General features: G+C 38.2%; 1 protein-coding gene across 3 annotated transcripts in view; it reads left to right on the top strand.

The window, feature by feature from the left end:
- RYR3 (ryanodine receptor 3) overlaps positions 1-13272 on the top strand; it is a 477864-nt gene that overhangs the window by 393678 nt on the left and 70914 nt on the right. For all 3 annotated transcript variants that reach the window (XM_067558027.1, XM_067558029.1, XM_067558028.1), the window contains 3 exons: positions 5835-5966; positions 6802-6914; positions 9637-9736. In XM_067558027.1, coding sequence (XP_067414128.1) covers positions 5835-5966; positions 6802-6914; positions 9637-9736 — 345 coding nt within the window. The remainder of the gene's footprint in view (positions 1-5834; positions 5967-6801; positions 6915-9636; positions 9737-13272) is intronic.

The raw sequence follows: 13272 nt of genomic DNA, 5'->3' as shown, positions 1-13272 counted from the left end.
TATAAATCTTCATAATTAGGTTCTGGGCCAAAAGCCCTTGAAGTTAATGAGAATCTTTCCATTGACTTCACTGGGCTCTGGATCAGGCCGTTGGTGCAAAACCCATGTTGTGTCACAAAATTTTGCTCTAAAAACTGTATTTTCATTTTCTAAATCAGTGAAGGCCTACATTTTAAAAAGTCACTAGTGATTTCATGTACTAAAAGAAAGATACTTTAGAAGGACAAGCGCTCAGCTCTTGGGAAATATCAGGTCCCTTTAAGGTAACTCAAAATGGGCACCGAAAATCATTTTTAAAAATGTAGGCCAATATTTCTAGCTGTATTGTTTCAAAGAAAACCTTCTACATGAACTATAAACTGATGCAGCTATGTTTGTCTGTCTGCAAACAGCCTGAAACAGTAGTTTTGAGAGTCAGAGTCTTGGGTCACTGGTGCACTGGGACTGTTCAGGTTGGAAAAGAGATGACTGAGGGGGTATATGATAGAGGTCTATAAAATCATGAAGGATGTGGGGAAAGTGAAGAAGGAAATGTTATTTACCCTTCACATAATACAAGAACCAAGGTCACCCAATGAAATTATTAGGCAGCAGATTTAAAACAAATATAAGGAAGTACTTCACACAATGCACAGTCAGCCTATGGAACTCAGGGGATATTGTGAAGTCTGAAAGTATAACTAGGACCTCGTCTATATTGCCGGCATCGTCGACAGGAGACATGCAAGCTACATACTGAAACTTGCGTATCTCCCATCGACTTACTTTCACTTACTGCGGCATCTTCACTGCGCTGTGTCAACAGGAACACCCTCTGGGCGAGATGCAGTATTACTCTCTTTTTGGGTGGGCTGCGCCAACCGAAGAGCACTTCTGAGATCGATTGTGCGGATCTCCACTGCCCGCTCTATTGATCTTGCTGTGTTAATCTGTGGAGTCCGACACAGCGCAATCAGTGTAGACATACCCTGAGTTAAAAAAAAAACATTAGATAGGTTCATGGAGGATAAGTCCATTAATGTCTATTAGCCAACATGGACAGGGACGCAACTCCATGCTCTAGGTGTCCCTAAACCTCTGACAGCCAGATGCTGGGATTGGATGACAGGGGCATGGATCACTTGATACATTGCCCTGTCCTGTTCACTCTCTCTGAAGTATCTGGCACCAGCCACTGTCAGAAGACAGGGCACTGGGCTAGATAGATCATTGATCTGACCCAGTATGACCATTCTTACGTTTTTATGCATACTTGGTCCCTCCTGTTCTCTGCATGTGTCACATAATTGTCTAGTCTCCAGTGGGCTGTAATACTTTGGTCTAATTTTGGTTGTTGGGGTTAGTGCGCCGGTGCTGGGTGGTGTCGGTGGCCTGTGATATATAGGAGGTTAGATGAGATAATCTTATAGTTCACTCTGATCTTAAACTCTGACTCTCAGGGAAATGATTAAATGAGATATATCCAGGTAATCCTGCACCCACATGAAGAGGAAAGTGAAAAAACACCCTGGTCACAGCCAATCTGATCTGAAGGAAAATTTCTTCCCAACCCCATGTATGGCAATCAGTTAGACTCTGAGCATGTGAGCAAGAACCAGACAGCCAAGCACCTGAGAGAGAGAATGCTTGGTGCCATCTCAGAGCCCTGGCCTAGCCTGTCCAATGTCCCATCTCCAGCCATGGCCATCTCTGATGCTTCAGAGGAAGGAGGTAAAAAAACCCAATAATCCAGAATACATAGGGAATGAAATATTCCTTGCTTACCCCTGCAGGTGGCTGACTGAAACTCTGAAGTATGAGCTTTTAGGAACATAAGACATAAACCAGAAGTGAGCCCTAGGTTTTCTGAGCCCTGCCCTCTACCATTGCGAGCAATCCTGTCATGCAATCACCTAAATTTGTCCAGCTCTCTCTTAAAACTAAGTTGTTTGCGCCACAAAGCTTAGTGGGAGGCAGTTCCAGAACCTCATCCCTCTGACGGTTAGGAACCTTCTTCTAATTTTCAGCCTGAATTTGTTCATGACCAGTTTATAGTCATTTCTTCTTCAAACATTGTCCTTTAACTTAGATAGCTCTTCATCGTCCCTAGTATATGCCCTTCTAATGTATTTACAGAGAGCAGTCATCTCCCCGCTCAGCTGTCTTTAGGCTAGACTAAACAAGTCAAGCTCTTCCAATCTCCTCACATAACATAAGCTCTCCATTCTTCTGATTATCCCAGTAGCTCTTCTTTGCACCTGTTTCATTTAATTTAATCTTTCTTGAACATGGGTGACCAGAATAATATACAGTATTCCAAATGAGGTCTTTCCAGTGCCTTCTGAAATGGCATTAATAATTCTCTGTCTCTTCCGGAAATGCCTTGCCTGATACATCCTAGAATTGCATTTGCCTTTTTCACAGCTGCATCACATTGGTGGCTGATAGTTATCCTGTTGTTGACCCCCACACCCAGGTCTCTCTCCTCCTCTGTCAATTTCAATTGATGATCCCCCATCTTATAGCAGAAATTCTTATTATTAGACCTGAAGTGAATGACCACTTTGTATTATTGAATTTCATCCCATTTCTGTCATTCCAGTCTTCAAGGTCCTCGAGACCTTCATGTATAATGTTCCAATCTTCCTCTGTGTTGATGATGCCTCCCAATTTTGTATCATCAGCAAATTTTATTAGCCCTCTCCTACTTTTTGTGTCAACATCATTAATAAAAATATTGAATAAGATTGTCCCAAGACCAATCCTTGAGAAGCTGCACTAGTAACCTCCTTCCAATCTGATAATTCACTTTTCGGCACAACCTGTTGCCTTCTCCCCTTTAGCCAGTTCCTTTTCCACCTTACTATTCTTGTACTGATCTCCATCTTCGCCAATTTAACTGTAATTTCCTATATGGTACCCTGTCAAATGTTTTACTCAAGTCCAAGTGTATTAGATCTACTGCACTTCCCATATCTAAAATATCAGTTTTTCTCTCCAAAAAAAGAAATCAAGTTAGTCTGACATGATCTATCTTTGGTCAACTCATGTTGCACTACATCCTCTTTACCATTTACCTCCATTAATTTAATTATTCTTTCCTTCACAATTTGTAGTAAAACCTGGCATACTTTGAGATTAGACTAACAGATCTGTAATTGCCCAGATCACCTTTTTTCCCCTGTCTTAAATATAGGCATGACATTAGCTATTCTCTAGTCATATTGCACTATCCCCAAATAGATAGATATATTAAAAATCCTTGCTACAAGACTAACATTCATATGTGCTCATTCTTTCAGCATTCTGGATGGAAATTATCTAGTTCCCCTGGTTTAATTGTATTAAACACTATATGTTTTTCTTCCACCTCAGATATGGTCATTTCCATTTCTACACAGATTTCCATCATTCACACTGCCTTCATGCACATGTTCCATATTATCATGCTTTGTGAAAAATAAGGTAAAGCATTCACTTAGTTTTTGGGCCATATCTAGATTATCTTTAATTTCTTTCCCATCCACATTGCATAGCAGCCCAGCCTCATACTTCCTTAGTCTCTTTTTATTTATATAACTAAAAAACCTCTTTCTTTATTTATTTTAATTTCCTTGACAAGAACTAATTCAGCTTGATTTTTAGCAATTCTCACTTTATTTCTACATTTTCCACCCTCCAAGATGTAGTTTTCTTTGTTGATCAACTCCTTTTTCCATTGCCTATAGGCTTTTTGCTTACTCTTTATAACTTTTGAAGTGGTAATTCATCCAGCTGGATCTGAAGCCTTTCCCTACAATTTTTTCCCTTTGTTTGTGATGCAAATTTCAGATAGTTTTTGTATAGTTGATTTAAAGAAATTCCAGGCCTCCTCCACATTTAAATCCTAGAGCTTTTCAGTCCAACTGACTTCTTCAACTAATTCCCTTATTTTCCTAAAGTTTGTCCTTTTGAAATAAAAATCATAGTTGACTACCTGGTTTGGATTATCCTTCCATTTTATTTAAACTGAATCAACTCATGATCACTCAATCCAGAGTTATTTCCTACAACCAGGTTTGCTGTGATGGCCTCACTATTTACTAAAACCAAGTATAAAATTGCATCACCTCTTGTTGGTTCAATGACAGATTGATGAAGAAAACTCATGTACCACATCCAGGAATAACTGGGCCCTACCAGTATTAGTGGCATTTATTCTCCAATCTGTATCTGGCTAAAGTCTCCCATTATGACATAATTCCTTATAGTATTTATCTCTAATAATATTAAAGAGATCTTTATCCATATCTGAGTCTGACCCCGGGGGTCTATAGCAGACCCCTACACAATCAAAACAGAACTTTTTACAATCCTGCCCCATAGTGATTTTGACCCAAACAGACTGTGTTTTGTCCATGCTATCTCTTCTAATTTCTTTACTGTTTATCACTTCATAGATGTACAGCGCTACCGCACCACCTTTACCTTTATTCCTATCTCTCCTAAATAACATATCCTCTTCAATACCTGTATTCCACTCATGAATGCTATTCCATCATGCTTCTGTAATCCCTCTAATATCTAGTTTGAACCTCCTGCACCAGTAGTTGCAATTCCTCCATTGCATTGCTCAGATTCCTTGCATACATGTACAAACATTTCAATGTTTGCCTCAGACCACACCAGAGTTTGCTAGATTGGATATAATCCTTTCACTAACTAACACCTACCTGACTGCTTCTCCAATCAATATTTGTACTTTTTGTCCTCCTTGCTGTCCATATTCTTGCTTTAAGGTATTCCATTATTTCTTACTATACTTTCATTTAGCTGAATATTCATCCAGCTGGGTCTGGCTTCAGACCAAGCTGATTTAGCTGAGAGGCTTGAGGTACCTTGTTCTCCATTGGGTATTCACTTTGGAACCTAAAGCTGAACTTTAGCTATTTCACTACTGGTCATTTCAGCAAAAGCATCCATTTTATGTGCTTACTCCACAATCCCAAAATGCCTCCCACACCTTCCCAGCCACCAAAAGCCCCAGCAGTGCCCTACTGATCTGCTGAAACTCCAGCTTCCCCATGGCAACTTGTGCAGTGCAGTTTTGCATTGTGAAATACTGAAATAACATAAGTTCTATGCAAAATACATGTATTTTAATATCAACATAAACAGCACACAGTTCACGTTACTGGGGATATTGCTCTTTTTTATACGTAATTCTACACCATCTTCCACGTTTTTAATTTACATAAAGACACCACAGAATTTCCAGTGTTTCCCCAGCAACCATAAGAAACCATGGAGCCTTGCTACAGAATTTAAATCCAGCTATCCTAGTAGATTGTGGACCTTTATGCCATGTTTACAGATAATGGTGGCAAATGGGAAGTTTGAGATGAATGACACAAATGAAATGGGATTATTTATAACCTTCCTTATCCTTGTGAATCAGTAGTAGTAGTAGTAGTAGTAGTCATGTTCATTATATTAAATCAGGGCTTGTCTACACAGTGTGTTAATCCACAACAGAAGGAGTGTAAACTCTAGCACACATTAATATGCCTTGCACTAACTGGCCCATTTGGACCTGCTGGTGCTCACTAAAAGTTCCCTGGTGCATGTTAATGTACTACTGTTTGAAAGGTAACTATATTAACATGCACTCAGGAACTTTTATTGTGTGTCAGCAAGCTCCATACAGGTCAGTTAGGGGGTGACACCTCAGTGCACACTAAAATTTACCCTCCTCTTATGTGGACTAATGTACTGTGTTGAAAAACCCTCAGTCAGTTTTTTCTAGATTAAGGAATATAAAAAGGCCAATTTATTATTTGAAAAGTATAATACAGTATGAAATATCTTCATTTTAGTCTGATGATCCAGCTGTGAAATGGCAGTTGAACCTGTACAAGGACATTTTGAAAAGTGAAGAGCCCACTGATCCTGAGAAAACTGTGGAACGGGTGCAGAGAATCTCAGCAGCTGTCTATCATCTGGAGCAGGTGATAAGGACTACAGCTGTACAGTACTTACTCTAAATTAGAATATGAGGTTCTTTCCTGAGAGCACATAGTGTAAAATGATGTTTAGATTGCTTCATCAAATGTACTTATTGAACATTAGTTTCTGCTTAAAACTAACATTTATACATTTTAAATTGAAAGTGTCATCTGCTAAAGTTTCAAAGTTCTACTTAGAAGAACAAGCAGCAACTTTTTTATTTGCCCTTGAAAATTTTTGTAAACAACCCACAAACAATATTGCAGGAATTCAGCACACAGTGGCTGGCAACTATTTAATTTTAAAAAGATGTCTGTGCATACACGTGAGTTATTAATATACATATTTTCAATGTGACATCCCCCTGTTCTCCATTTCTACACATGGAATAACTTGTACTAGCAACTTCTCCACATTCCTGCATGTTCATTCAAATGATAGAACTTGAATACAAAAATTCAAATGTACCTGATTTGTGTTCTGTCCATAAAAAAATCTGTCATGAGTGATAGTGCACAAAAATGGTTTACATGAGTGACGGTGCATACAAATTTATTTATTCACAGAGGGCACATTTTGGAAATTTTACCCTCCATCCACACGTGAGATTTGTTGACATCAATGGGAGTTCTTTATGTTGATTGAGAACTGTTTATGGCCCTAAGCAATTACAAAAATATGATTTTTATGAGAAAAGCAACATTTCTGAGAAGAAAAGAAGCTTTTGTAATATCCACTAATCAATTTACTTGCCAGCCATATCAGTCGAACAAATGTATTTTAACTGAATCTGAAGTGTTTGTACTGCAAATATTGATGGAAGTCTTTTTCCCATAGGTCGAGCAACCATTAAGATCAAAAAAAGCTGTTTGGCACAAACTCTTGTCAAAACAACGCAAAAGGGCCGTTGTCGCTTGTTTCAGGATGGCACCATTGTACAATCTGCCAAGGTAAGTGCTCTAAAGGTTTATTTATTCATGAGTAATTACTATTGAGCAAGCACTTCAAGGAAGAGCAGGAATTTCTTCACACACACACACAGCCTTTGAAATCATTAGGAAAGTTTGTTAGTTTGGCAGAACTTCTGTAGTTGGCAGATGCTGTGACTTTCTGATTTTTAATAAGAATAATAAAAACCAAAGGAAATTTCAAATTATTTTTGAAAATATCAGCCCTGAGTGCCTTGGCATGCTTAGAAGGCTGTGTATAGAGAGATTGCTGATAATGTCTATTAAATAACTATAATAGGTTTTCCCACATCATTTATTCCTCGTGGTGACAAAATGAGAGACTTACGCCAAATAACCTAATGGAAAAAAACACTGCACAAAGTACACTGCTTCACAAACACAATATTTCAGTTTTTCCCAGCCCTTATCTGGTGCAGCCCACTCTTTTATGGCCCTCACATCATGCCCTGTTACAGTTGCTACAATCTATTAATCTATCTCTGTCCATTTTCTATCTTCTGTCCTTTTCTGCCTTCGTTTGGTCTCCTTTTTTTAATAATTCTCATCGTCTTCTAATTTCTTCTTTGTTTTTGTTTTGTTTTTCATTTTTAGCTGTCTTGTTCAGTGGCTTTCCTTCCCTGTTTCTGTCTTACTGAAGGCTTCATGCTGCTTGTGTTGGGTTATATTGGCTATGTTGGGTTGGGATGTGTATATTATTACAGCCTATATGAGAGCTGTGGTGACAGAGCAGAGAAATTTGGGCCTCTGGACTGCTGGTTGAGCCTGCAGCTCTGCACATGTGAGCCAGTCCTGTATTCATCTGCATTCAGAGCACTGGGGGGGCTGGACAGAAGGTGTGTGCCCTCCTAAGGCCCATCCACTGCTTTGCCCACAGCTGTAAGATCACATTTGCATTGGGGTGAAGAGATGGCTCTATCACCATGCAATTTTCTTCATTCCCACAGTGGTTTTTCTTTGCTCTGTGCTCTCCACCCAGGCAAGGTTAGGGCCTCTCAAGAGATCTCACTTTCAAAGTTGGGAAACATTGCCCTGTTAACAAAAATGCATTTTCATGTGCGTGCATGTGTGCTTGCTGGATGAAGTTTGTTCCTTCCGCTAAGAGAAGAAAGAAATCTTTAAAAGTCAACGTGCTTTGCTCACAGAGTGCTCACAGAACAGTTAATAAAATGCATTTCATCTACATCTAAAAAATGCATTCTTAAAATGTATCTCCATGTATGGTGTTGACAGCCTTGCAATTGCACTTATAATTTGGGAAGGAAGTTAGGTTTACCACATTAAAACCAATGAAAGGTTTATTATACTGTGAAGAGGACACATCCCATCTCTACAAAAGACATGGAGTTCTGTATTCTTTCGGCTTATCTACACTTCCCAGACAACCATGGGAGCATCTTACTAGAGAATCTTCCTTGAACAAAATTCTTGTTAGAAAAAAACTAACATTGTCCATAGAAGGAAGAGAAGGGGGAGACTTAAATATAATGTAAAAACAAAGTAACTAGTTTTGGAGTGATGGCCAATTCTTTCCAGTGTTCTGAGGATGGAGAAAAGGAGAGCACATTTCAGAATAATAACTACTTGTGGGTATATCTTGACAACCATATTCTGGTCTGATAAATTAATCATAGTTTACGTATCTCAGGTTATGCTTATAACCTCTTAAAGAAGGAACACCTAAGTGTATTATGGCAGCGAGATAAGGCTGTCATGTCATGATAACACATAATTACATACATTGATTGTGGCTTTAAGACATCTCTGAGCCCTGAGGCATTTATCAAGTGGTATATGATTAGTAATAACAAGTGCTATGCAGCTAAATCCCTTTGAACCATGATTTTGAATGCAGCTATTTATATCTGAGAATGTTTTTCCCCAATTTAGTTTCTGTATTATATTGGGATGAGAGTAAATTCCAAATTTTATAATAAAAGATAATAGTTTTAGACACATAAAGGATAGCCAGCAAGTTGTTAAAAGCACCATCCTTTCCATCATCCTAGAAAATATTAAAGACTCCAGTGTATTATTACCCTTTCTTCTAGGTAGTCATCCATATCCTTTCATGTTAATCTCACAATTGAACCTGATTTTCTTCAATGGAACATTTGTCTTACTTTAAGATTCTCAGTACATTGTTTCAGAACATTATTTCATTGTCCTTTGATGTGCAGCTACTTGTTAAAATAGTACATCTAGACTATCATAAAGACATTATTTAATTTCCCCCCTAAGCTTTCTAGATGCTTCCTGTTCCTCTTCTGAGAAGTGGCTTGAGATACAAAGCAAATAGTAATTGTATTTTTTTTTAAATATTTTTGTTTCTCAAAAAAGTGAACATTTCTAAAGCTTGGAAATACTAATTCTTTATACTCTTTGTTCATTAATTAGCTATCGTTAATGTTTGTGCAGTGCTCTGAAGATGAAAAGTGCCTTTTAAGTAATAAGTATATTTTCTGTGAGATATGAATATATTTAAATATTTAGAGTTGATGGTTTAAGGAAATGCACTTTTTAATTATTTCTTTTTTTTTAATATATTCATGTGCATAGAAAGATGCAGCAGAATAGAATGTACATGGCAATGTTTCAAACATAGCTTGCAAATGCAGACTGCTTTCTCTCTTGCTACTTTACTGAATTTAAAGTGTGTCTTTATTGTTAGTTCTTAAATGAAAACCTATATGCTTTTCTTCAGACACAAAATTAGCACTTTCTTCCTGAGCACCTTTCAACGTGTTTGGCTGGAAAAAGTACATGAAAAAACTCAGTATGACAGGCTTATACTCATGTTAACGGTAATGTAACCTGTGGGGAGCCTCTTCCTTATGCACACACTTATTCCTTTCCCAGCCATGATTTGATGTTGTCATAAAACATAAATTTGTACAATTTTTATAAGGGATTCTGATTGGTCAGTCTTTGAGGATTAATGATTAAATGGTACCAATGCTGGCAATAAAACACAGGAGGTTATCCAAATAATCATTTAATTGTTGCAAAAAAAATAGGCAGTGCATAATTTGTGTACTGCTCTCCTAACTCTCAGCATTTTATGTGTGTATAAATCAGATATGCCCTCTGGTCTCAACTTGTGTACATTGTATTTACATGATTTTTAGCATCAGTGCAGTTAGTGCACTATACCTATGATAAAAAGAAAAACAAAAAATATCCCCAAAACTCCATGAATTAAACAACCCCTGCTTTTACAGGATACATGGAGTGCCTCTAAAAACAAAAAACTTCATGTTAAATGGAACATGTAATGTAAGGCAAAAGCTAATGTCCACGAACAGTATTTAATACTGAGAGTTGTCCCAGAGAAGTCTGTGGATAGTAATTACTGTGCCCAATGCTATGTGCTTCTAGGATTGGACACTACATTCTTGTAAAATGCAGACTTCTCAATATTTTTCATGTGGATTTTTAAACCAAATGTTTTAGACAACACATTTATTTAATTTGAAAGAAAACAAGCTAAGAAGAGATGTATGTTTGTTGAGGAAGGCACTGGTGAATGTCAAGGAGTGTCATGCGGGAGAGTGCTGTATTGGTGGATGAATTTTGCAGTCTTAGTGGACCAAATGGCAATTGCCCCAATTTTAATAACACTTATTCATCAGTTTCCAACCATATATTGTGTCTGTGACCTGTCCCGCGCCCAGGGCAGCCACCTGATAATGCCAAGGTCAGGGCAGGCTGTAAAAAGAGAGCAGATTCTCCCAACACTGGTGGGTGACACTGAAGTCAGGCTTCCCAACCAGCCACAAACTGCACTTCTGAATCCCCACAGAAGCCAGTACACAAATACACACAGCCCCTTTCACTGCATTTCAGCTTCTGGCTCCCAAATCAGGACTGGGTCCAGTAAAGAGACCAGTTATTTAAACTCTATGCTCTTTACTAAAAAGGTTCCCTCTGACCCCCAGGGGTCAGCCACAGTACCAATTCAATATAAGTTTGGATCTTACCTGAAATACCATGCTACCAGCCAATCCTTTAGTAACTAAAACTAAAGGTTTATTGTAAAAAGAAAGAAATAAACCATAAGAGAAATGTTAAAGGATTAGAGCAATCAGATACATACAAATGATTAAAAGTCCATATACATCAGGTTTCTAGAAGAATTGTGAAGTTTGCAGGCTTGTGTAGTTCCTCTGGTGTGCACCCAATCTCTGGGTGGGTCTCAGTCCTTTGTTTCACAGCTTCAGTTCAGTTGTAGATGAGCTGATCCAGAGGTAAGTTGGTATCTGAAGCTGAGTCCTGGCTGAAGACTGGTGACTGAAGACAAAATGGATTCCCAAGGCCTCTGCCTTATATACCCTCTGGCCCTGGCTACGCGGTTTGTAGAGTTTTACAGGAACTAAAATGGAATCCAAAGCCACATGGGCCAGTCCTGGTGCCTCATCAGGCATGCTGGTCATGGAATTTTACAGGAACCAAAATAGAGTCCAGAGTCACATGGGCAAGTCCTGGTGACTTATCAGGTGTATCCCTCGCTTTTTCCCCTGGGCCCCTTGCACCTGGGAATGTCTTAATGGGCCATTAAGCAGGCTATGGTTCTGCATCCATCCTGTCTGAGTCATTATCCAGACAGCACACCCTAATGCAGGGTAGTCAAACCTTTGTTATCCAGCCCGCAAACCTTTTTGATGTTGGCCAGTAGAGCTGCCACCGAAAGGTAGAGAGCGTGTGTGATTTTTCAGCGGATGGCAATAAAAACCGAGCTGCCACCGAAAAAGAAGTAGCTGTGTGATGTTGTGGCGGACGTGAGGACGCCGCGATCTGCTGACAAAATCTTGTTCCTCACGAGATTTCTTGGCGGCGACTAGGACACGGCGGGAATTCCGCTAGAGGGAAATTCAAATGTGGCCTGCTGGTGGAATTGAGTTTGACACCCCTGCCCCTGATAAAGATCCTGGGTGCACACTCTAATGAAAATTCCCTGGGTGCACACCCTACTGAAATGTGCTGTGCACATCTATGGTTGTGGACACTATAGTTAAGGTTATGGTACTATTTCGTTTAGAATCTATTTCTATTTGTTCATATGGTAACTTTCTGAAAAAAACAATGAACAAACAAAAAACCCTCCTCTTTTTGCACTAATATTTTCCATATTTGATCTCAGCTGAAAGATGAATATTTTGTAATTTTTCACAAAAATCCATTCATAAGTTATTCAAAATTTAAAAATACATGTTTCCAACTTTAAAATGAAGAAGTGCCACACTTTTTTTCCATGCACATAGTTCAGGAAGAGCTAAATTTGAAAATTTTGGTCCATAAAAAGTGCTCATTATGGTATGTGTTCACAATATAATTTGAAAATATTTTGCTGAATAGCACCTAAACCAATGGCATCCCAATTCTGGTAGGGGACTATCACAATTATACCAATACAAACAGACCCATGTGTAGGAAAAAGTAGTGACATTAAGTGGTATTTATCCTCAATGCATCTCAAGTATGTTCAAAAGTCTGAAGAAAAATGTTTTTCCACTGAATGTTTAGTTTGTATATCATTTTACTGACCAATCAGAGGATCAAAATTGTACAAAACACATATCCTTACTAATCATTAACCACCTAAACTATTATACTATGTTCTGTTTACCCCTCTTGATCTCACTTTCACCCCCCCTCCCAGGCACCGTTCTATTAACCTCTTCCTCCATGGTTATCAGAACTATTGGATAGAAACAGAGGAATATTCATTTGAGGAGAAACTAGTTCAAGATTTGGCTGTAAGTACTGAAATAACTGGGCTTAGTTATCAGTGCAAACTTCAATATATATTATATAGATACATATAATAACATGTATTTAACTTTTGTGTATCATAGTTATTTTTTTAAATTTATAAAATAGAAATTCCCATGCTTCAGGGCATAAACTAATCACCTGCTTTGGTCAGGAAGAAATTTGCACCATGGTATAGTATTGCACATTTAGGTGCATTAAAGGTGGTTTCTGCCCTCAGCCTGAAGATATGGCATTGATCACTTTCAGAAATAGAATGGACTAGATGGACCATTGGTCTGTTTATGTCAGTATGGCAATTCCTATGTTCCTATGTTTTAATTATTATTTGTTTGAAGACTTAACGTGATTGATGCTTTCCCTTTTTTGAATTTTTGTTGTTACATAATACTTTATTTTAACATCCTAAGCTTTAACGCAAATTAAATTTTGCCATTTTCTTGTTGGTATTCTGTAACAAAATGTAAATATGCCTAGCCATATTCAGCAGAAATTCAGCATTCATGTATTGTGGATGTGGAGGATTAACAAACTTCTGCATTTTGGCACTTAATCCTGATTCTGAAAA

This window comes from Emydura macquarii, unplaced genomic scaffold, assembly GCF_026122565.2.
Source record: "Emydura macquarii macquarii isolate MOO-44397 ecotype Brisbane River unplaced genomic scaffold, CSIRO-AGI_Emac_v2 contig_1876, whole genome shotgun sequence".
NCBI classification, from domain to species: Eukaryota; Metazoa; Chordata; order Testudines; family Chelidae; genus Emydura; species Emydura macquarii.
This window is presented reverse-complemented; position numbering and strand designations above follow the sequence as displayed.